The sequence below is a fragment of the Camarhynchus parvulus genome, chromosome 1 (assembly GCF_901933205.1).
Source record: "Camarhynchus parvulus chromosome 1, STF_HiC, whole genome shotgun sequence".
NCBI lineage: Eukaryota > Metazoa > Chordata > Aves > Passeriformes > Thraupidae > Camarhynchus > Camarhynchus parvulus.
Genome location: NC_044571.1, coordinates 63,828,157 through 63,853,704, shown reverse-complemented (window position 1 = coordinate 63,853,704; position 25,548 = coordinate 63,828,157). Strand labels below are relative to the sequence as shown.

Sequence of the window (25,548 nt, the reverse complement as noted above, 5' to 3'; positions counted from 1 at the left end):
AATACCCAGTGACTTCAGTGTTCCTCACAGAGGTTTCTGCATTACTGCTGATTTCCAACTTCACTTGGCTGTGGTCTCCTGCAGCTTCTCATCTTGTGAGATCTAAATATACTAGTGTGATCACACTGTACTAGTGTGATCTAATGGACTTAAGATCACATAGTGTGAACTAAATCAATATGGAATAGATTATTTTTTCCATTAAAAGATCAATTCTGCAGTATTTTTCCATTCACGAAATAATGTCACATTTTACAAAATCATATCATAATCCTACACAGTACTCTGTACTTCCTTCTGGTGTATTAACTTTAGGGTGCGCTATACTTTTCTTTGAGACACTCATAAACTTACTGCTTATTAAAAGTTAAGATTGCAATAATTTGCATACTTCCAGGACATGGTGTTTTTAGGAAGAATCAACAGGAGTAATGTTACAAAAAGTAATAAAAATGACAGTCTTAAAAGGTAATGCCTATTTCAGTAGCACCAACTCACATGTTAAAGTACTATGTGCAGTACTAATTTGGGGAATTTTTATTTTAGCCACTGCTCTAAGAAAAATACATCATGGATAAATATGAACTCATTAAACAAATTGGAGAAGGATCTTTTGGCAAAATATTCTTGGCAAAAGGAAAAATGGATAATGAGCCATGTGTTATCAAAGAGATCAACTTAACTAAGGTAAAACAACAAAACCTGAATTATATTTACAAGATTGTGCTACTTGCATTTAGCTGGGTACGAACATTGGTTATTTTTTATCTCCTTTGTAGTTCCATCTCAATTATATAGAGCTAAGCTTTCCAAAGACTATATTCTTTCTAATTTATTATTTTAAAAGCATAGATGTAATACTATGAAATACTTTGCTTTTTACTGCGTTTTTGTTCTTTTCAAAGCTTCTTTCTGCCTACAATGTGTGGCACTGCCTAATTAAAATTCTATAATAGTTGATTCAACTACAATGAAAATATTGCCACTAAAGTAACAAATCACAATTCTGTGGTAAATTTCTCTAAGTTTTTAAATTTCTTTTTTCCCCACATCCATGTTTTCAGACAGGATGTAATTCACAATGGGGTCTTTCCAATTCCCATTTATGTTTATGGCAGTTCGATTAATCTCATCTGATTTTAAGTTTCCATTCTGTTGCTGTCAGCATTTGAGCTGCTTGGCCTTTCAAGGAGAACAGGAGAATTAAGTCTTTTTAGGAAGCCATTGGTCACATATGTTTTAGATTTCTGATTTAGAACAAGCTCAGTTGGGCCATGACATTTCTGCCTTCCTTCCCACTGTGTGCAGAGGCAGCTTAGGGCCACTGGCTCGGGTGTTGGGGGAATACCTCACCTGGATCTGGTTCCATGAAGGCACTTAAAAAACTCTGTGACTTCAATACAGGGGTTTTAACAGTCAATTTCAATGAGTGCCTACATGCTTTTGACAGGTCTGTTGCTATTCTGGGCCACCCCAGAGAATTTCTAATATATTAGAGAATTACAGTAGAAGAATGGGTTCTACAAAGAGCTGTATGTCTTCCAGATTCAAACCCAGAAAAGCTGATACATGAGTAATGACAGCTAAATAAAAGATGAATAATTTCTCTCTCTACTCGTGACCAATAAACCCCCTGCATTTCTAATCTTAGATTTTGATGTACAACTAGAAGAATGGCTGCTAATGAAATATTACTGTGACTCCCACTTGTTCAAAAAATCAGAAGCTGGAGACAGAAAATTGCTACTTTGAAGTCAAAAGATTTTTTTAATATGGTAGAGTGTGTTTTATTCAGTTACTGGATTTTGAATCTTTAAGGATTAAAGATATTTTAAAAATATTTCTTAAGTATGAGGGTAAGAAACTTTACAATACAATACAAGAGGACATTTTGAAGGATAGATACTCAGAGAAATTAATTTCTAAGTAGTATTGATGGAAGTGTCATAGTAATTAACTAAATAGAAGTTCTCCATTAATGTGAGAAGGCAAAGAATTTGCCTGAAATGTTACAAGAACAAGTAAGAGCAGTAAAATGAAGGATTTTTTCTTCTTTTTCTTTGATCTTTTGACATCACCCCTGTTAGCATTACAGAGTCATCTGCATCCATACTCTTCAAATCCTTATGGGAATTCTTTAACTTTAGAGTTTAAATTCTTGAACTTAAATTTAAAGGTTGACTTTTGCCTGTTTGTAAAATGTCAAAATTAGGTTTGATTTCAGTAATGTTCCAATACACTTTCAAACATACACTTCAAATTTTTTTTAATGTTATATATACACCATATTTTATAATATTTCTACATTGTCTTGGTACACTGTATTTTTGTATTAGTGGGAATAGTGTGGTAATGATGTAACTATTTTTGAAAAGGGTTAAGTATATAATTGTTAGCATTTAGTTTCTTAATTCTTTGTAGATGCCTGTGAAAGAAAAAGAAGCCTCTGAGAAAGAAGTCATTCTGCTGGCCAAGATGAAGCATGCAAATATTGTAACCTTCTATGCTTCTTTGCAAGGTTTACTTTTAACATTTCTGTGTTCATTGTGGTGGAAGGAGTGGAAGGCAGAAAACCTACCTTGTTAGTGTTGACCACCCTTAGCCCTGTCCCTAATGCCTTACTTAAATGTGGGAAAAGGTTCCCAGCTCCTAGAAATGGACATGAGGCATCAAATTCAGGCATTACTTGTGTTTTTTTCACCTGTGTGAGTGGGTACTTGGCATGAATCCTAGATCCTGAGCTGTCTGTACTGTACGAGTTGAACTTTAGTCTTGATTTTTTGTGGGAGTCCAGAGTTTAATGGGAATTTTCTAGGAGTTTCAATAGAAGAGAGCTTTTGATTATAGCAAGGAATAGGCTGACCAAATAGGACAAAAGGCTGATCAAATAGGCAAGACATAGAATGATCATTTCATCTGGTCTAACCTTGGGTTCCTCATATTTTGTTTATCCACATCACATACATATGGCATTATATGATTATGATACATACATAATTTATTTTTATATATATATATATATATATCACATTACATATATATACATACTTATGTATGCGTATATATACACACAGACAAAACAGGCAAGCACAAAAAGAGGCCATTAAATAGAAATGCAATGTTAGCTCATTTGAAATTGTCTTTCAGCATCTGAAATGTAAAAAACAGCATTGGCATTTCATACCTTGATACAGCACTGTCTTTCCTGTGATCCAATATCAATCTCATAATGCTGTACTAGCCTTTTTTCTTCAGATGTATTTTGAAATATCACTCAAGGATAAAGAATTCTTCAGGACTGAAAGAGATAGAAGGAATTCTATTCACCATGAAAGCTAATTCCCTGTATTTATTTTTCCTCTGACATCTGCCATAAAGCAGTGCCTTATGTCATAAAAGCTATAGTTGCAGCTTCTGTACAAATTGTTCTCTGTGACCAGGACTGTAAATGTTTTAGGGGACATGTAAATCAGATAGTTTTCTAACCCCAGAGAGGTAAGAATAGGTTGAATTTTTCTATTAAGCAGGCCCTGCTCTTTATTTTTGCTTTTTGGAATATTGTCTACTTTTAACTTTTTCCCTAAGCCTTACTCCATACTTAGTTACTGAGCAAAAAACATGAACGTTGAAGCATTCTGCTAGGTTTCCTGTAAGAACGTCTGTCAGTGGGATCTCTTGTGGATTTCCTCATGTATTTAATATTTTGCTAAGTCTCTATTTAAATATATTTTCACATCTTATTTTTGAATCAGGTTTCACTGGTTTCTCAGTTAGTCTTTGAAATGGAGGAGTAGGTAGAGGTTAGCTGCTACCTTTTGAAAGAAGGACCGTAAAAATCAAAATAAGTTGTTGCTGTGTTAATGAATAATACAGGAATAAAGACAAAATTATGCTTTTCCTTTCAGAAGAGAACAAGCTATATATTGTGATGGAATACTGTGATGGTGGAGATTTAATGAAGAGGATAAATATGCAGCATGGAGTCCTGTTTGATGAGGACCAGGTGAAAGACATTTTCTTTAGAGGGAAGAACATATTATGTGAAACACATGGTTTGAATTATTCAGTAATAAATTAACTTTTAAAGAAAACGATGGTAATTTTAGTTGGAGTGTAGGAAGGTTTTTTATCACTCTTTAAGATCTGAAATTAATTCATTAGCAGTATGAAGATGACTTTTTAAATGCCCCCTTCCTCCTATTGCTCCTTGCATCGTAGATGTACTTTTTCTTTATTTTAGTAATATACCCATTAAACTATGAAGACCTTCTTTGAAATAGTGCTTTTCCAGTTATGGGGAGGATGTATTATATACAAATTCTTAATTTGTTGGTGCTATTTGCATCACATCCTCCTTTATACTGAAGTCTGTGGTAAATCTCTCATTCATTTCATTTTGGTCAAAACTTCTCTGACACCATTTAAATTGTTAAACCAGCACAGTGAAACAGGCCCAAATATCTGACTGCTTTTGGGCCATGTTCATGTGTATTTTATTTTGTAAGTAGGTGAGTATGATAAGTATTGCAATTCTCAGAAGTAGAATTTCCCACTATTCCTTACTTATTCCCTTATTTTTTTACTAACTCTTAGCTTTCTGAAGGAAATTTTCTTTATGTAGGAATTAGTGGACTGAACTCTGGGGTTATTTAGTCATAAATAAAATCTACTTTTTCAGGAACAATAAAATTTTGCTTAGAAATCAAGTACATAGTAGTCAACCTGCTGGTGGAAATATACTCTAAGGCATAAAATTGAGGAAAAAAAAGTATTGTGACTTTTCTTTTTGCTTTAGCAGTAAAAGAGGAACTCCTTTATGGAGAAGTCAGTTGAAAGTGAATTACTAGTTCAGTAATAATGAATTTTAAGATCCTATTGGGAGTCATACTAGAGACAGAGAAAACATGAAAAAATTAAAGAGAGGACAAACCCACAGATCATGAAAGCACAAAGGAGAGAACCAACACACAAATCCCTTGACAATGTCACAGAATAATACATATCCAAAGTAAGGCAAAAGAAATACAGACAGAAGAATGAATTATAGAAACTGAAGATACATCTGCTGATCAAAGAAATGAAAACAAATTTTCCCAATTTAACATAATAGTGTTAAAATATCTTTATATTTTCAAATGTACTTCTGAGAAAGCCTCATTTGTGGCATCAGCCCTAATCAGGAAATTATGTATATAGTGTCAAACATTGTTAAATAGAAGGTTATTACTTGAATCAAAGTCTTTCATGTGCATGAGTTTTCCTAAACAGAGAAGTATATCAGCAGGCTGTAGTTTTGTTTCTGAATTTAGTCCAAAGGCCCTTATTTAAGAAGATGTGTATATTGGAAATTAAATATATGCTTAAAAGCTGTACTGGGCCAAGGATAAAGGATAAACACATGTGCTTACTTATTATACAAGTTTCTTCATAGCTCTCTTCTTTCACCACATTTCAGTCCTTCATCTTTTTTCCCCTTTTTTTTTTTGGTTCCTGGATCACATTCAGTAGGACTACAAGTACTACATTTGGGTGGTATGACTTCCATCACTGAGGATTAAGAAGCCATTTCCCAATTCTGTCTTAGTTATTTGCACTCCCTCACTTCTTAAAGAAGGTCTATTATTCTTACTCTCCTTTGGCATGATTCTTCAGTCCTTGTTTAAGTGCATGTCCTGGCACAGTCAGGGAGAACTTGATGGTGATAAGGGAACTAGGGTAGGTATCTCTTTCCATTTAGTTTAGTGACAGCACTAAATGGAAAGGCGAAATCTATGGCATTAACTTTAAAAATACCTTTTTTTACTGTTTCACATTGTATATGTTCTATATATTTTAGATTTTGTTGTCTTTATTTTATATATTTCAGCAAGATGCCCCATTAGAGTCACACAGATTCATAGGTGTCTATCTCTGTAACTTTCATTGCAGATTCTCAGTTGGTTTGTGCAGATCTCCTTGGGCTTGAAGCATATTCATGACAAGAAGATTTTGCACAGAGATGTAAAAGCACAGGTAGTAAAACTGCTACTAGAGAGGGGCTTATTTTGTCCTTTGAAACATATGCTTGAAAAGCTGCCATCTTTCATTATCACATACTATTTTTGGGTTTATTTGCAGAACATTTTTCTTAGCAATAATGGAAAGGTAGCAAAGCTTGGGGACTTCGGCATAGCGAGACAGCTGAACAGGTAAGCATGGCTTTTAATCAGTCTGTGACCTGCACCAAACAGGAATGTTTGTGAATGTCCAGAATGCAGCCTGAACATGCAAATTGTTTGTGGATTGTACTTGCTGAAGGGGTCTGGCATACAGAGGGTCTGACACTACATTTTCTCCTGTTATCCTAAAACATGCCATCCTGCATGGAACCACAGATCTCTTTCTGGAGACACAGTTCCTGCTTATGTAGCTGTTGGTAATAGCTTCTGTTACCTCATAAAAACAAAAGTGAAGAGCATTTAAAACTAAAGAGAGATTAAAGGAAGAGAGTTTGGACATATGTTCTGTGTCCTCCAAGACAAAGCCTATGTTACCTTTTTAAAAATACCAGAATGACTACCTAGGTCTGAGCACATAGCATGGCTGGCCTTTCATCTGTATTGTTCTCCCAAAAAGGGAGGCCTTGTCTTTAATGACTTTGGGGACAAGGTTGGTCTATCCTGTGTAGTGGCCAGATGTGGCCAAAACATGCCAGGAGGCATGATAATAACAGGGAAATGCTTAGATTTGATCTCTTTTTGTGCTTTTTGATTATCTTTGACAGAACTGAGCTCTCAGCATGTGAACTAGTGATGCCCAAAGTGCCTTCCTTTGGAAGTGTTCTGGGCATAGCTGCTGTAAGGATTGCTTCTACACAGCAGATAGGAAGTAAACTTCAGAATTTGAGTGTCCAGGACATACATTTTTAAAAATATGTAATGGGCTTATACAGCAATATAACTGGAGCTTGACAGCACTTTTCCTCCTGTAACTAGTGAATTAAGTTTTTGATGGTGAGTTGACACTGTCTGGATGCCAGTTGTCCACAAAAGCTCTGTCACTCCCCTCCTCAGCTATACAGAAGAGAGAAAATACAAGGAAATGCTTGTGGGCCAAGATAGGGACAGGGAATTGCTGTGCTTTCTGTTGAACTCTCCACTATTGAAATAGTGGCTCATTTTACACAGAACTGGGAAGTGCTGTAGTTTTTCATGGGGTGTTCCATTATTCAGCTATTTGGAGAGCAGAGGTAATGTCCCCCACTTTGGCCTGTGGCAGAAAAGTCTCTGTTCAGTCTCATAGTTCAGTTGTTTGTCAACTTTTTCAGTGTGTAAGCCTTTCTGTTCATTGTGTTTCATTAGTACTACAGAGTTTGCCCATACCTGTGTAGGGACCCCCTATTATCTTTCACCTGAGATATGTGAAAATCGACCATACAACAACAAAACGTAAGTCTCTGTCTTTCCTTCCTACCTGTGTGAGGAGGTGCAGGCATGAAAGAAATTTTTAGAATATTTTAAAGAATAATATAAATATTTAAAAGAATATTTTAGTAATATGGTTTAAATCAGTATTTGTGCAGAGCATGGGAATTTCTCTTGGTCACCCTTTGTGAAGTTTTGTATTACTGTATACAATTATTAGGTGCATCATTGTACTCAACAACTACCTTATACTATACAATAATGTCAGTAATATTTTGACTTACCATGTCCCAAATATAGCAATCATGACTTTGATGTGATTAATGTACAGGCTTAATATAATTATATGTTTTGGCTTTATAAAATTACTTATATTTTAAACTCTCTTTTAATACTTCTTGTTAGTGGTGAGAAATGAAAACCAGTGTTTTTTCCTTTGCTTAATCTGCTTCTTCATCAAATACCAAATTTGTCTCATTTCCAAGTTTTAATAACCAATGCATCTTTACAGTTCTAAGTTCATTAATTTTTTAATACATTAATTTATTATTTATAAAAACACACTAAAATGAAAGCTGCTAGTTTGGCTGCTTTGGAAATTTGCAGTAGCCAGTTGCAGGAAAGACAAATAGGTCTGAGGCTTACCATGAAATACCAGATGAGAAGCACTGCAAAGTCAGGAGGTGAGTGGGCCGAGATCCCCTTCTCCTTGTGGGGAATATGATCAACACCAAATGTTCTGGAGCTCACAGTAGCATCTCAGCTCTCAGGTGCTATTCAGACAAGTTTACTCCTGTATTGTCTCCCCAGCTATCAAATCAGCTTTGTCCTTCATCCTGCTAGAAATATTAAGCAGACTTCCTGTATCATGTGCTTTTTCCAATTATAATTAAAAAACCTAATTAGATACCATAGAAACATTGGTGCCACAACTAAAAATAAATTTCTAGTTGTTCTTTTTAATGCATCTTAAGAAAAAATAAAATTTGCACCAGTCTATGACAGAATAATGGTAATAAATTTGGGAGCTGAGAAGAGGTGCTGATTACATGAATGAAAATATTTTAGGCTTTTCGTTGAAACTTTAATTACTTCTTATTCACAGAGATATTTGGTCTCTTGGCTGTGTGCTTTATGAGCTGTGTGCACTAAAGCATCCTGTAAGTACTGTACAATCAGCTCATTATCATATTATTAGAAAATATAGTGGTCACCTTGCCAAACCCGTAGTAGTAATAATATTCACAGTCAGCTACAAGAGTTATTTTCATCTTATTTATTGGTATTAAAGAATGACTGCTAGTATTTAACTTTTCATATGTGTTTTGTGTGTAATAAAATAAAAAGTATTATGTTGTAGTCCTATAACTTACATATATGCATGTGTGTACATACTTTGAACATATAATTGTTCTTTAAAAATTACTAAACTTTTTCAAGACAGATGAACAATGGAAAGAATTAAAGACAGGCTTCAACGTTAGGCTTAGGTATATCATTTTACTCATTTCTGTTTGAAAATACTAGTCTACACTTACTAAGGTACCTAAACCCCACATTTCCCCAGAAAGTGGTTTGAGTCCCAGGAAGAATTTTCCTAGAGGAAATATATTTTGTTTGAAAGCACATTTTTGTTAGAAAATAACTGAGCATCTTCAGGAAGTTGTGTTGTCCTCAGCCTGGTCTGAGCCTCAGCCTGTGACTATTACATGGAGAAGGGAACAGAGCAGAAACTAATCTTGACAAGAAAAGGATCAGATTCCTGGGACCAGCAGATGTTGACTTTTTGCTGAGTTTGGATGTGAGAGAAGGTAGAACAGCACTAACAGAGCAATTGTGCTGAGCTAGGAGCAAGGGGGGGATACTGCTGAGGAAAACTGCTGATTTCACAAAGTGGCAAAACATGAAATATTATTTTGTATTAGTATTAGGTGTTTTATTCTGTATCGCTGCCCACTGTTTCAGTGTGAGGGCAATGACTCAATGCTGATGTAGACAGGAAATGCAAGTGAAGCTAAGGTAAATTCAATTCTACCACCTTCAAAATAGCCACACAAATAAAGGGGTGATTTTAGAAAGAAATTGGTTCTTTTTTTGCCTAAGGCCTGAAAAACTATATTGATGCTGGCTTCTTAAGAGATCTGGTGAACTGAGGACTGAATTATCTGACTGGCATCACTTGTTAAAAGATCAGGATTGTATCTTCATTCTGGGCAGAGCACAGAATGCAGAAGCTGTTGGGTCAAGTGAAGTTTTGAAGGTGAACCCTGTGAAGACAATATGTATGTAGATCTCTGTTGAACGGCTTTTGGCAAAACACATCCTGTTTCATTCTGGAAAGATAGGCTTCTGTGTTACTGTCTGACAGCAGAGGGTGAATAAAACTCTTCCAGGTACAGAAATCATTAGACCTTTTAGTTGTGCAGCTGAAACCAGGAGAACATAACCAGAAAACACAATCAGAGAGTGGTTATAATAATTTTCTACAGCAAACCGTGGTTAGCAAGGAAGGATTTGTGTAGGGATTCCACAGCGCAGGGCTTCTTTCTCTCTAATCTGCTCTGTAAGACCCCACCTGGAGTGTTGCATCCAGCTCTGCAGCCCCCAGCAAAGGAAGGACAGGGAATTATTGGAATGAGCCCAGAGAAGGGCCACAGAAATGATCAGAGGGCTGAAGCATCTCTCCCACAAAGACAGGCTAAGAGAGCTGGGGTTGTTCAGCCTGGAGAAGAGAAGGCTCCAGGGAGACTTAGAGCAGTTTTCCTGTGCCTAAAGGGGCCTGAAAGAGATGAAGAAGGACTTTTGACAAGGGTATATAATGATAGGATAAGGGAGAATTACTTTAAACTGAAATATGGTAAACATAGATATTAGGAACAAATTCTTTGCTGTGAGGGTGGTGAGGCACCGGCACAGGTTGCCCAGAGAAGCTGTGGATGCCCCACCCCTGACCCAAGGCCAGGCTGGATGGGGCTCTGAGTGTGATGGTGTTTGCAGGGGTCCCAGGATGAGGGAAGAGATGAGGATCTGACTCCATGTTTCAGAAGGCTTGATTTATTATTTTATGATATATATTATGTTAAAACTATACTAAAAGAATAGAAGAAAGGATTTCATCAGAAGGCTAGCTAAGAATAGAAAAGGAATGAATAACAAATGCTTGTGGCTGACCGAGACAGTCCGGGACAGCTGGACTGTGTTTGGCCATTAATTAGAAACAACCACATGAGACCAATCACAGATGCACCTGTTGCATTCCACAGCAGCAGATAACCATTGTTTACATTTTGTTCCTGAGGTCTCTCAGCTTCTCAGGAGAAAAAATCCTAAGGAAAGGATTTTTCATAAAACATGTTTGTGACACTCTGAGCAAACCCAGTCTAGTGGAAGGTGTCCCTGCCCATGGCAGGGAGGTTGCAGTGAGATGATCTTTGGGGTCCCTTCCAACCCAAACCACTCTATGACTGTTAATAAGTACTTATTTTCAAGTTGGGGTGTCTAGTCCATCATTCTGTACCAGCAATACTTACTGTCCTCTTTTCATTGTTTTCTCTAATTAAGTTTCAAGGCAATAGTTTGCATGAGCTGGTGCTAAAGATCTGCAGAGGATGTTTTCAACCAGTGTCTCCCAACTATTCCTACGACCTGAGGATATTGATTTCCCAGTTGTTTAAAATATCTCCAAGAGATCGACCATCCATCAATTCTGTTCTAAGGAAGCCCTTCTTGCAGAAACTTGTTCTCAGGTATCTGCCCCCTGAGGTGAGTGACTGTGTGCTGCCTGCTGAGAGAAAATAAGTAGGAAAGTAGCATGAACAGTTCTATCAGGTATTGTTTTTTCTGATAGGTAGCACGGGAAGAACTCAGTCACAGTGTGGTACGTAGAAAAGGGCCTTCAGCATCTCACTCTAGAGCCAGGCAGATACAAGGTAATGATAATAATATTATGTATCATTAGTTCTACAGTAACATTTGTAAGTTATGATACAACTGTTGGCTGTAACTGTCTCCAGCAGTCTTTACTGCACATTTGGATGAAGGGTTTCACCTAAACCTGAAAGTAAATAGAGGAGAGAACTGCAACAGCAGAACCATTCACCCAGGCAAAAAGCACTGCTGTCCTGTTCAGGGAAAGACAGCTTTAACACCAGCTCATCAGCTGTGGTCATCTAGAAGAGCTGCCATAGGAAAGTGCTGAAACATTAATCTTAGTTCTTTAAAAAACAGAATTTCCAAAAGTGAGAGGCTTTGGTCTAGTTTATGTCCGTCACATGAAAAACATCCTTACTGTGTGAAAAAAACATAAATCTTGCAAAACATGCTCCATAGTATTTTACAAAACAATAAGAATTTTACAAAGTCTTACAAATTTTATTAAATTGTGAGACAGTGAACTCTATTTTGTTTTAGTGCCCATTGATAGACCAGATTATGTATGCAGTTTCTAAGAAAACATGAATGAGACTAAATATATGCCTATGAACTGTAGAATATCTGGCATGCTTCTGGCAGTGTAACTTTGTTCTAATTCTGTATTCTCCATTACATTACAATGAGTCCTCAAATTTACCTTTGGAATATCAGAACAGTTAAAACAGTTCTGTGAAAATAACCTATGTAGTTACTTAACAACACTTTGGACTCCCCTCCTCCCCCCCAAAAAATATTCATCAGTAGTGTAGGAACCCATGTTATTTTGAAAATTACTTTCAATGAGGTTTATCTGCCTGCACAACCAATGCAATTTGGACAGAAGCCTGAACAACTAAATAACTTAGGCACTTACAAAAAAAAATCTCTGATCATTTAATCATAGTTTTAATACATTTTATCTCCCAAACATGATACTCTTAACAGTCAATACTCATGAAAGATTTAAAAATCACTTAGAAACTACTTAACCCAAGAAAGGACACTGCTTTTCATTACTGCATCTAAGATATTTGCAAAATACTGACTGACCAAACTGGAATGGTCTGTACTTGTATTCTCCTACATGGGAAACTAATAAGGTAGATTTTTCACTTTTCAGCCTTTCTTTTCAAATTTCACAGGAACTACAACATTGCCTAGTGATTTGGAGTATGGAGGGCTGGGTTTAGAAAGGGAATGCCTAAGCAGAGGCACCCAGAGCCTGTGAATTAGACCTCCTGCTTTCTGTTCTGTTGGAACTAGCATGAAATCAACACTCCAGTTTTTAAGGTCTCCCTCTTATTCAGTGTGCTGTGAAAAACTATGTGTGGTATGGTGATGATGGTGAAAAGCTATAAAGAATGTTTATTAACCCAACCTGTCAATGTTAGGTGTGGGCATCCTACTATGGTTTGCAACCACATAATCATTAATCATGAAGAGAGCACAGAATGCAATTTTTTAATCTCTTATTGTTAAAAAGCATATAAACTTCTGAAAACAAGAGTCCAGGACCCAGTTTCTCTGGAATCTGGAATAGTGATGCCTTTCAAGAAACAAGAATTATTTCAAAGAAATGAATGGAAGCCTCCTTCAAGAGTACAACAGCCTATTATTCAGGTACTGTGTATCCACATTCTCATATATATATATATATTTAAACACAGACACACACACAAAATCATCTTCAGAATTATGCATTATTACACACACACACACACACACACACACACACACACACACACACATATATATATAATCTTCAGAAAGCAAATGCCTGCACTTGAAAAAGTTACTTTAAAAGGCTTAAGACATAGTATGTGTTTAGCTATATATATATATATATAAAAATATATAGATAAAATAAATATTAGCTTAATGCCTATGCTAAGACAGTAGAGACAGTTAAACGTGCCTGAATCCTCAGAAGAGATGTTTTGAAAGCCTAAATGGGAAATACTGAGTCTAGGCTGCTTTGATATGGTCCTTTGTAACAAAGAATTCAGGCATGCTTTGCATTTATGTTTGCACAAAGGCAAATAAGCTCTGGGTTTGCATTTTTTGCTGTAGAAGCAAATACACTGATCCTGTTACTTCAGCCCTTCTGACAGCTAATTCATGGGCAAAATCACCAGCACTCACTGCCATTGCCTCAGATACTTGTTACTGACAGCCTTCTCCCAAATGCAAGCCCAGTTTTTCACAACCACTTTGTCTCTTGCTTGTTTTCCACCCCCTCCTTTCCTCAGGCAGGGTATCAGCTGTATGCTGTGCCCAGCCTCTTTCTTAGCATCACTGCACACATTTATCTTTAAGAGCATGCAGTTGTACCTTGAATGCTGGTGACCATAAGCACAGCACATTTAGGATCTGGGAGCCCCCAGATGTGCACACTGCAGTTACATGAGCTCAACTGCTGATTGGGTACATGGAATTCCCAGAACTACATCCATCATGCAATCACTAACACTGACTATGACTAATACTGGCCCTATGTGGAGCATAGGACTTCATTTTCTTCACAGTTAGGTTTGTGCCAGTGCAAGTCCAGAGGTGGATTAAATTGGAAAGCTGGTTTCCTTTCACTGTGCACTGCTATAATCAAAGGCAGAATTTTGTCCACAGTGTTTTGACCTAGCCTGGGAACACATTCCCAGAATGTTTCCACATTCTTTCAACATCCAAATAAACAGTGTGCAGGGTTTCAGGGACACTTGCATAGTGCCATGCTTTGAAGATGTTGCGTCAGGACTCAGAATCACAGAATGGTTGAGATTGAAAAGGACTTCTGGTCAGCACCTTGTCCACACCGCTGCTCAGGCAGGGTCCTCTAGATCCAGTTGTCCAGGACTATGTCCAGTTGGCTGTTGAATATCTCCGAAGATGGAGGCTCTAAATCCTATTTGGGCAACCTGTGCCTCACCCTGAGTCACCCTCCCCCACAGTGAAAAATATGTTTTGTGATGTTCAGTGGGAGCCTTCTGTGTTTCAATTTGTGCCCACTGCCACTGGTTCTGTCACTAGGCACCAGTGGAAAGTCTGGCTCCATTCTCTTTGCATCCTCCCTTCAGGTAGCTACAACCATTGATAAGATCCCATCTTCAGGCTAAATAGTCTCTTTTAGCCTTTCCTCATAGGAATAATGCTTCAGGCCTTTCATTGGACTTTTTCAAGCTTGTAACTGTCTCTTTTGTTCTGGAGAGCTCAGAATTAGACACAGCACTTCATGTGTGACCTCACAAGTGCTGAGTAGTGCAAAATGATCACCTTCCTTGACCTGCTGGGAATACTTTTACTAATGCAGGCCAGGATGTCATTCACCTTTTCAGCAAGGGCACATTGTTGGCTAATGGTCAACTTGTTGTCCACCACCACCACCCCCTCCTTCTTCTTCTCTGCCAAGCTGCTTCCCAGCTGGATGGCTCCCAGCATGTACTGGTGCAGAGTGTAGGACTTTGCACTTCCATTGCTGAACTCCATGAAGTTTCTGTCATCCCATTTGTCCAGCCCTTTTGTGGTCCTTTTGGAAGGCAATACAATCCTCTGGTGTATCAGCCACTCCTCCAGTCTGGGTTATCAGCAAACCTGCGGAGGGTGCACTCTGCCCCCTCTCCCCTGTGATCTAAATCATTAGTGAATATGTTGAACTCTAGTTTCTGGCCTTCAGCTGTGCTTCACCCTGTGTTCACTACCCTCTGGGCCACTTTTCAATCAATTTCACAGCCTGCTCATCCCATCCTCAATTCATCGGCTTCCCTACAAGGATTTTATGGCAGACAGTGTCAAAAGCCTGCATGAAAAGCAGTGTCCCCTTGCTCTCCCCTTGTCTGTCAAGCCAGTCATTTAATTGTAGAATGTTAGTGAGTTGGTCAAGCATGCCTGCTTCACTAGTCACAGTTCTCAGTCCCCTGGCATTTATTTGGATAGCCTAATTTGTTCTCCCTACTGCTTGGGATTGCCATACTTCTGGAAACCATACTGTAAAACCTACTCCACTGAGGAACGAGATAAACACTTCTTGGGGTTACTTCTTCCTTGGGAGCTTTGCTGACAGTTGGAAACTTTCTTCTTATAAAGACAGGAATTTTTATTCTACTGTTATCTGGACTGCACCACAGGTACATGAGTCTATTTTCAGAGTATCTATGAAGGAAAATGGGGAGGAATAGTTAATGTATTTGACTGTGAAAGTGATACTTAGATGCATTTACATTTATGTAAGAAAGTAAGCAGAATTTAGCCTTTTTCTCATGCACTGTATAGTCTCCCACAATGGAAAAGTTTGTGGATGTCTGACCACAGTTATATCAGGCAGTGGCAGCTAGGTGATCATCTTCTCTCCATTGTTCTTATGAGAAATGGAAATGACAGTCTTGTCTCAAAGGAGGAGTACAGGGATGTTTCATTACAGTAAGGGCTTCGAGAAATGAAAGCCCAACTCCCACATGCATGTAATCAAAGAGATGTGAAATGAAGCAGCGCAGTGCTCCCCTGAAAGCAGCCATCAATGCCTGTACTGTCCAAAGCTACATCCCAGCTTCCCCTTGCTATCACGTGTCAAAATGAGGCTCTCCTGGAAATAATTCACTGCTTTAGGCTCCAGAACAATGAAGTGACTCTAGGGCCAGGACACTACAGAGTACAAAGCCCTGTGCTGACTCACTCACAACAATGTGAGCTGCTGCTTAATGACAGGAGCTGATGGAACAGGGGAAAAGGAAAAGGCAATGGTGAGATCACATAAGCCCTAACAAGTTGGAAGTTTCTGGGTTATATTTGAAAGGATTTGGAACACTTACACTAACTATACCATAGACAGTCATATTACCATGCAGCTCAGACTGGGGAGAAGTACAGGAGGTTAATTCAAACTTGTGCTGATACAAATAAGTACAGGTAAAATAACATCCTTTACTATATTTTCAGCCACAGACCTCCAGATTTAATATGGCAGAAAGGCCAGGAAGCACTAGAGTACATGGTCATTATGGTCACTACTATGAGAAGCTTGACAACTTGGAAAGGAAAGCTAATGCACACTATGACCTTTCTCATATCAGCCAAAGAGTTGAAGATTACTATGAACCAAAAGGACGAGTTGCACCTCCACCTCCACCATCCGACTGGTAAACACATCACTCTATTTATGTCCGTCTTGTTCATTTTGAGCTATCAGCCTTCCTGAGTAACATTGGCATAGCTGATTTAGTGGAATGCCTCCTCTGCTTCTTCTTTGATACTTTTTCTTTCTTTTTTTACATAAATTTGTTACACAGCAACACAATTCCTGTTCCTGTTAATCTAGAAATTCCATTTGAATTGGCCTAGTGTTTGACATTTCATTGTCAAAATGTCTCCCAAGTCTCAGCCCAGTCTTTTACTGGGTAAAAAGTAAAACATAAGCTTTCTGTAGAATCCCCGATTATACCAAGGATAAACACTGCCTGTCTTTCACACCAGGATGAGAATAATACAAAGATCAGAAGCAGTTCTGCACTGAAGGGAAGCGAGTGAGAGCAGGCTATGAAAATGGGGTTTTTTTCCATGCAGCGCTTATATTGCTGTTTCAGATATAAAGACCCTTTCTCTTGCAATTTGTTTACTTCAAAGCTTTTCTGTGTTACTAAGCAGAGGTACAACCTTAGGAGATTTCCTGTCCATTCTGTGACTGGCCATTTTAGATGTGGATGAGCATTGAAAATGTTGAGAAAGAGATTTTGAATGCTTCCAAAGCTTTCCTTTAAAGTTGACTGAATCATTAATTTTCATTCAACAACAACAGTGTTTAGAATGTTTCAGTTACGGATCTTCAGATTTAGAACATCTTTCCTGACCTAAATTTCTGATGCCTTATTTAAGGACAGTGTCAATTCAGTTTTGCCTCCCTGTGGCACAAGTGGATTCCTAAGGCAGGAAAATAAATAAATGGGAAACAGGGAGCTTACAAGTGACTGATGGTTATTTTATATCAAAAAGCAAAGGAAAAGTTTAGAAACTACAGAAAGTTTGACTGATAGAATTAGGCACAAAGGAGAAAGACAATAAAAGGGTTGCTGAATATACAGCCTCCATTCTGACAATTTTCACTCATTTTGAGGATAAGGGAAATCGATTTTGTTTTAATTAATGCTTTCAATACCATTTATCCAATAAAAGGTGGAAGGGCTTTGCTGCACTCTTCAAAAGGCTTAAGTAACTGAAGTAATAGGAAAGGGAATGCCTGGAAAGAATGTTTCCTTATTTTACCATTGTGCCATATTTATACATATTTTATTCATATTTATATATTAATGTAGTACAAATAAAGCTCTGTTTGTCATATGTGGTAGAATCTATAGAGAATTATTCGTGCAAAGGTAGCAGAGTTTGAGAAGTAAAACATAGTATATGTGCATCACTTTCTTTCAGGACTGCAGAATTTCTTCAAAGGCGGTTTGAAGCCCAGCAGTACAAGATCAAAGTGGAAAAACAAATGGTAGGTAAATGCTGAACCACTGAAAAAAATCTGTAAAAGAAGGAGAATGAAAATCCAAAGATGAATTGATGCATTTTGAATAGCAAACTGTAACACTGTCAGGTAGAAGGTTTTGCTCTAGCAAATTCCCTGATCTGCTCTGCAGTGTTCATCCTGAAGTTTTATTTCCTCATACAAAACTGTAACAATGTAAAATTCTACTGTGACTTTTTCCTCCAAAAACGGTACACATGCCTTTACTGCATTCTTCAGTGGAACAGGGAGAGTGAATTGAGTGAGCACTGAAGGGGAGGATTCTAAATGAAAACTCATTTGCTCTGGGATTCCTTTGTACATCCATAGGGACTGCGACCATCCTCTGCTGACCCATATCATGACCAAATACAGCAGCAGAAAACAAAGGAAGAGCATCTCAAAAACCATCAGCAAAGCATGTCTAGAAAGAATGAAATTAAAGAACAGGTAAATGAATCTCTTCCTTAATTGCCTAAAACTCTCTTCTTATACTCTTGACAGTAGTGTTCGTGGCATAAGAATTCTTTTTCATCGGATTCTCTTTTCCATCATCGATTCTTTTCCATTCTTTTCCCATCTTAATGGAGAAACAATATACTTCTATAGTTTTGCTTTTGGGTGACAGAGAAAACAGATACTTCTATCTTATGTGAACATATATAAATTTCTATCTTTGGTTTATTAAAAACATATTTTACCCTACTGTTCTTTACAGGAGTATTTGAAACAATTGCAGAAAATTCGGGAAGAATACCACAGTGATATAAAAGAATTCAGAGTTAGAGCAGGAGCACTCCAGGTAACAAAGCTCAGACGTGTGGGTACTCATATTTACTTTTTTATGCTAAGATACTTTATTAGGAATTGAAATAAACATTTTTTTAAAAACATTCCTTAGGAGAACCAGAAAATACAAGATAAAACCTATCTTGTGAGGCAAGGGAAAACTGAGCACCAGTCTGAAAACAAAGATATATCTGGAACAGGAGAAGAGTCACTTCAGGTATCAGTACCATCTCCATCTAAATAGATCTTTCTGAGAGAGTCACACACTGTCTTTAATTCATTCTCTGGGACAAATCTGCCAATATCAGTAGTATCCTCCTCAGTGATCCCGGATCTGACTTTTAATAAAATGAATTCACACCACTTGATGAAATTAAGTGGGCTATAGGCAGCCAAATTTGGAGACAATTTGGATTCCCAGTGATGTAATGGGAAATGCATGATAATGATAAAGAAACATTAGATTTTAGGCCTGCCTGGTGTCACTATATTTCATGGGCTCTCCATCTTTTGGAGAAACTGAATAAAAGTAAAATCTATAAATTGTTGTGGTTTTTCCTGAGGCTGAAGGCATGCACTGATTGCCACAGATCACAGAGGAAGCTGTATACTATTATTTACTTTGCTTTTCTCTGACACATTCTTATAGGAGTCATTATAATATGAAAAGGAGCAATTAAATATTTTTAGGGCCAGAAAACAAGATGTTGCAAAATGGGGCTATACTTTTTACAGGCATAGGTTTCCACTAAAATCTTTATTTTAATCACTTCTAAAGTTTTCCAGAATGAAATGAGTCTGAGTCGTCTTGCATGTGATCATAAAAAAAAATCTGTATAATTTATATCTTGACACAGTACTGTATCTTTCTAACATAGGTTTTTGAAAAATCAGAGGCTTGCAATTTATGCAAGAATTTCTGTTTTTCTTTTTGCCAGATAAGCCAGAATTGGCAATGAATGGAATATTATTAAAAATCTTTGTAAAGGAAATTCATGACTATATTTGCTACTTAAAGAAGTCTCTTTCTTTATGTGGTATACATATATTCAGTTACAAAGCGTGTAATTCAAACTGTTTTTTTTTCTCTCCTTCCAGGATATGGAGGAAAACTTTAAACAAGTCAGACTCCAGGATAGGCAAGACCAAACAATACTAGAAAAGAGACGTAATACAAAAGTATCCATCTTTACTGTTGTATTTTTTTTCAACTTTCTTATTATATCTGTACATTTCAAATTACTGTATTACTGTGGTAGGTCTGGAAATTAAGTTATTTGAGAGTCAATTAAGAGTGCTGGTTTTCTGTTCATTAAAATTTTATATCAGAAGAAAATAAATTAACTTTTCTGACCATTTGAGGGATATTCCCATTGGATATTCCCACCTAGTAACCAATCTCTACCTCGTCCTCCTTATATCAAACTGCATTAGTAGTGCATGGGAACTCATGTTTATTCAAAGTCTGAGTAAAGTCAAGTCAGAATGCTAATTTTAAAATAATTTTTTATAAAATGTGATTCCCTATACTGCTTTTCAAATCATAGAAGGAGATGGGAATTGAATTAGAAATGCACATAAGATACCAGGAATGTTTCTGACCGTAAGATCACTGTGAAGTGGACTAAAAGTCTTTTATGAAATATTGCCTGGAGCAGTACAGTGTTCCATTTTAGTTCTGGTTGACAGCCAGCTATAAGAACCTACTCTGTGTATTGCAACGATTTGAATTAAACGTTTATCAAAGGCCCTTAAAATCAAAAGTGGATGCAGCAATTTCAAAATATCACTTAAGGAAAAGGATTATATTTAAGGATGTCTATTTTTGTCCAATGTGTTCAACTTTGATCTTCTTAAGCCGAAGAAAAATGTTGTAAAATAGATGTTGTTTTCAATAGAAGAATAATTTTCAAATTTGTAGTTCCGTGTAATCTGCTTCTGTTTATTAGAACAAATTAATAACATGTGAATTTTCTTTAGGGAGGAGTAAAATTTGAAATTAATTTAGATGTATGTTTTCCTGAGGAAGACAGCATTCAAGAAGCAGAGGTATGTTTTAGTTTTATTCGATGCATTTACATTAGAAATCTGGAACCATGACAGCTCCATAATCTAAGACTTGTTTCCATTACCATCATCCTCTGCCTTTGTTATAATCAAGCTTCCTATTGAGGATTTGTTGTCATGTTGCATATGTCTGCCCTTGTACAAGAGGATAATTGCTTGGAAGAAAATTGGGTGATACTTGGGGCAGTCTTTCACGTGGTAAAATATGAAGGAGTGCAGATATTTAAATTTCCTAAAATGGGAATATCTCAAAACTGAGTCATTCTGCTAATGCTAAATTTAATTTGTAGATTGTTTTAGTACATTTCTGTTTCTTTTCAGAAATGAAGCAGTATTGTATCACAAAGCAAGAACAACTACAGACAATATTATATTTTCATTTAGTAAAATTATATTTGTGGCTTATCAGCATGTAATAGCTACCTATTAAGATCTTTATTAGTATATTAGAATTTATTTGAAAAGTTCCTTACAGCAACAAAAAAAATATTTTTTTAGTATATATATTTTTAATTTATAAAGCACTCTTTTGTCATTCTGTGGTTTCATATCTCTGTGGAGCCCCATGCAGTTCTCTGATGCACAAATCACAATGTGGCTTCTGAGTTCTGCTGCTTCACTTTTTGTTACACAATTTTTCTGTGCATACCTGAGGCTGGCTGGCACACACAGTAAAATGAGAAGGGATTAGCTATTGTACCATATTTGTTTACTGTTTCCAGAGTAACTTATTGTTTTTTTCAGGTATTAGATAAACTCAATGAGACTTTAACTTTTGTGGATGGTGAGAATCTTAAGGAGAAATTGGTGGAAGTTTATGAAAATCATACAGACAGAGCTTTGGAAAAACTGTCTGACTACCCAACAGGTATTTATTGGGGAAATGCAATGCTGAGTATTAATCCTGAAAACTACATAGGAGTTAGGTAAATTCAGTAACTCAGGCTATAGCAAGTTTATCTCACAAAGTCTTCCTTTATATCACATAATATTATAATCACACAATATTATAATCACACAGACATCTACTTTACAAAAAAATCTAAAGAACTTTGCCTCTTCTTTTTCTTTCCCTTAGAGTCCATACATGATATGAAAAAACCCAGAAAACATTGGCAACCTGGAGCCCCTCAGACACTACTGAATTTTTTAGCTGGTGCTGGTGTCACATCTGCATGTCCTACTATGACTGGAAATGAACTTGGTGAGAAAGTTTTGGCTTTCAGTGAGCATCTAAAATTCAGACTGAATTCATCCGTACCTGAATGTTCACATGATCCAGCAGGCTTTTAATTGCATTTCCCTTCTCACACTGCAGTCATGTTGTGTTGCTCATACGTATCAAGAGCACAGTGTTTTATCAATCACTCTGTGGCCTGGCTCAAAATGCCAGTCTATTCAATTAATCATCAGCACTTTCTCAGGCCTTGAGCTGATGCCACACAGGAACAGGGCAGTGAGTGCCAGTGCCATCCTGGAGCATGGTGGAGTGTGGTGGCGTTCGCAGGGGTCCCAGGACAAGGGAAGAGATGAGAATCTTGACTCCATGTTTCAGAAGGCTGATTTATTATTTTATGATATATATTATATTAAAAGAAAATGATATACTAAAACTATACTAAAAGAATAGAAGAAAGGATTTAATCAGAAGGCTTGAAGAGAATAGAAATGAATGAATAATAAAATCTTGTGACTGACCAGAGAGTCTGAGACAGCTGGATTGTGATTGGCCAATAATTAAAAACAACCACAAGACCAATCAAAGATGCACCTGTTGCATTCCACAGCAGCAGATAATTATTGGTTTTCTTTTCCTCTGAGGCTTCTCAGCTTCTCAGGAGAAAAATCCTGGCAAAGGGATTTTTTCAGAAAATACCATGTCGTCAGTGGAGTTCTGTTTTCCCTCTGCACACAGTGGTGGTGCCACCACTGTCACAAGTGCCACCTCACCCACCTTGGCTGTGGTATGCTCCACTTGAGAAAAGTCCCTTTGCTTCTTACAGTTCCACTGTGTACATTGCCAGGCGGACAAGTATCTCCAGTGACTGGTTTCTGCAAACAGGAGCTCTTCCAGCATTCCAGCACACTCCACACACTGAGATAGACAAAAAATAACCTGAAGAGCTCACATGGATAGTAAACACAAAGCAGAATAATATTAATACACCACCTTTTGTTCATTCTGCCTTAAAGACCACTGGGCACAAAAGAAACAGAACTTTTTTTAAGCTCTTTCAAACCAAGAAGCCAACAAGTTTCAGAGCAAGGACTGCTTAGGGAAGCTGCACCTGCCTATTCCAGGTTTAATAAGAAGTTACTTAAGCATTAAAACCAGTGTTAAACATTTTTAGTGATGAGTAGTCCAGACCATTTTTCCCTATCCATCAGATCAAATACTTATAAAAAATCAGAAGTATTCCATAAAGGAAAAAAAAAATAGATTTCAGAATTACACAAAAGGAAGAAATCAGTGTTGAGACTAGAAAGTCTGAATCTACTTTAATGACCTGAGAACCTTGCTGTTCTTCAGCTCACCATGTTATTCTGTCTGAAGACATCCCAGAAAACAGGAAGCAGTGGAAACAGACACCACCAGAGACACTCCTAAGCATCTTAGCAAAAGCAGAGCTGTCTGATGATTCTTTTATCAGTTCTGAGGAAGACAAAGGTAGGATGTCTTTTCCTGTAAATTCTGCATGTTTTTCTTTAGTGTAATATTTCTTCTACCCTTGGCAGAGGGTCTGTGATGAGAAACAACATTTTGAAGCAGTTGTCAACCTAGAAAAGCAAGGACAGAACCTCTGCTCTCTCCTTGAAGCACTGAGAGGCCTCTTCCAGAGTGTTGCTCTTTTCAAAAGCATGGAAAGGGGCAAGCCCTACTCACTGGCTATTGCCTTCATATGTAATTCTTACCTTTGCTTGGGTAGACAAAGGAAAGCCACTACTGCCAGCAGGCTGGTAGGTACCACAAACCTGGAGCTAGCCCCTGCAACTGCTGAGGTTGAAGAACCCTTTAAAAAGCATTTATTCAAATACATACATGGTGACTTAAATGACAGTGGTGACTTTACAACAGGGTGCATGCTGAGACAGCTGACACTGCAATTGATTCAAACTCACCTACACTGCAGCCCACTTTCCTAAGGTAACAGACTGTTTAAAAAATTGCATTTACTTTGCATCAACAGAAGTGTGACATTGACATTGTTGTAATTTGAACAACAGCAAAACACTTCAAGCATTTTTTTTGCTATTCCTTTACACATACTTTCATAGTTTTCTACTATACAGCTGAGGGAAAAGTTTCTCTTTCTTTACAGAAGGGAGATTAACTCTGTTGCCTCCAGAAGAAAACAAGGAAGATGATTCAGAAACATACTCTGCTGTTGATGTTGATGAAGGTAGATTTGAGCCAAGATCAGATGGTGAAGACACGTAAGTCAAGCAAATCAAGAGAAAAATCCACACAACTGGATAGTTTTTTAGGTTGCATTGCCTAAAGTTTTACTGTGTTCTTAAAATTCATAAATAAAGAAAACTTAGAGAGTCTGCTGATTTAACTTTTAGTTCTGGAATTTGTCACAGCCAATGCTGTCATTACAAATTAAAGCAGAAATATTAACATGGCCTTGCAGCTCTTTTCTCTTGCTTTTTAAATACAGGTAAACAATCTGACAGAGACAGGAGTTCACATTAGGTGTGTTACTTTTATATTATTACAAAGTGTTTAAAAAAACCCTAAGAGTCCTTCAATGGAGAAAGGTTTGCTGTGAAATTATATTTATTTAATTAATATAATTCTCTTGTTTTACTGTGCAGAAATTTTGAAGATTCTGAAGATGAACTCAGGCACGAACTGGAGGAATCTCTGGAAAAATTGGCAACTTCTCCAGCAGAAGAGTCTCACATCTTTTCAATAAATAAAGGTCAAAGAGATGAAGAGAAGATGAGTTTACCTGACAGACTTAGAAAATCTGATGATGATTTAGAAAATAATGATAGGTAATTTGGTGTTGAATCACATGAAAAAGAAGACTATGATTCTTTTTCTTTAGAGGAAAAACAAATCAGGGTACTTTTCAGATGTCTGAACATTGAAAAATCCTCATCCAGACTGAAATGCTGTTTCATCTATTATTCTTAACTGGACATTATTCTTAACCTGGACATACCTGACAAGTCTTGCTTGAGCAAATTTCTGAATGTGTACTGTGTTTAACCATTTTTGTATCATGTAAGAGAGTCTCCTAGTTTGTGTATTTTATTGCCCTAGATAAATCAACTCCTTGTTTTAAGAATCTCTTCCAGATTTGCATAATCAATGTGTACTGCCAGTACAGCTTTGTAATCTACAGTTTCATTACACAATACTGACCCTATGTAGTTACAACAGCTGCTCAGGAGTTTTATATAGTAGCAGTAAAAGTGTTTATTAGTGCCATGAGAACTGTGCATTCCCCAGTTCCTAATAAAACATGTAGGTATGTAGGTTCTTCCAACCGTATTTTTTCACATAAAAAATTTTACAATCCAAGTGGATCTTAAATAAAGGAAAACTACAGTCTGTAGTCTGATTTTAGCAGTTTTTTTTCAAAGAATAATTTATTTTGGAAAATATCTTTGAGTCCAACTGTTAACACTGCCAAGTCCACCACTGAACCATGTCCCCATGTGCCATGTCTTTTAAATACCTCCAGGGATGGTGAGTCCACCCTTTCACCAGGCAGTCAGTTCCAATGCTTAACAACCTTTTCTGTGTCAAAATTTTTCCTAATATCCAGTATAAACCTCCCCTAGTGCAACTTGAGGCCATTTTCTCCTATCACTTTTACCTTGGAGAAGAGACTGACCCCCACCTGGTTCCACCCGCCTTTTAGGCAGGTGTAGAAA

General features: G+C 37.2%; 1 protein-coding gene across 1 annotated transcript; it reads left to right on the top strand.

Annotated features, from left to right (window-relative positions):
- Positions 1–570: 570 nt before the first annotated feature.
- Positions 571–25,111, top strand: NEK5 (NIMA related kinase 5). Its single transcript, XM_030952854.1, has 22 exons — positions 571–687; positions 2,422–2,518; positions 3,906–4,003; positions 5,929–6,012; positions 6,118–6,188; positions 7,341–7,427; positions 8,509–8,563; positions 10,965–11,165; positions 11,251–11,332; positions 12,799–12,935; positions 16,242–16,441; positions 17,724–17,790; positions 18,133–18,252; positions 18,521–18,604; positions 18,704–18,808; positions 19,690–19,770; positions 20,572–20,640; positions 21,403–21,526; positions 21,737–21,862; positions 23,189–23,326; positions 23,979–24,093; positions 24,478–25,111. Exons 1-22 carry the CDS (start codon positions 571–573, stop codon positions 24,662–24,664), a joined length of 2,445 nt encoding a protein of 814 aa, XP_030808714.1. The 3' UTR covers positions 24,665–25,111.
- Positions 25,112–25,548: the final 437 nt, after the last annotated feature.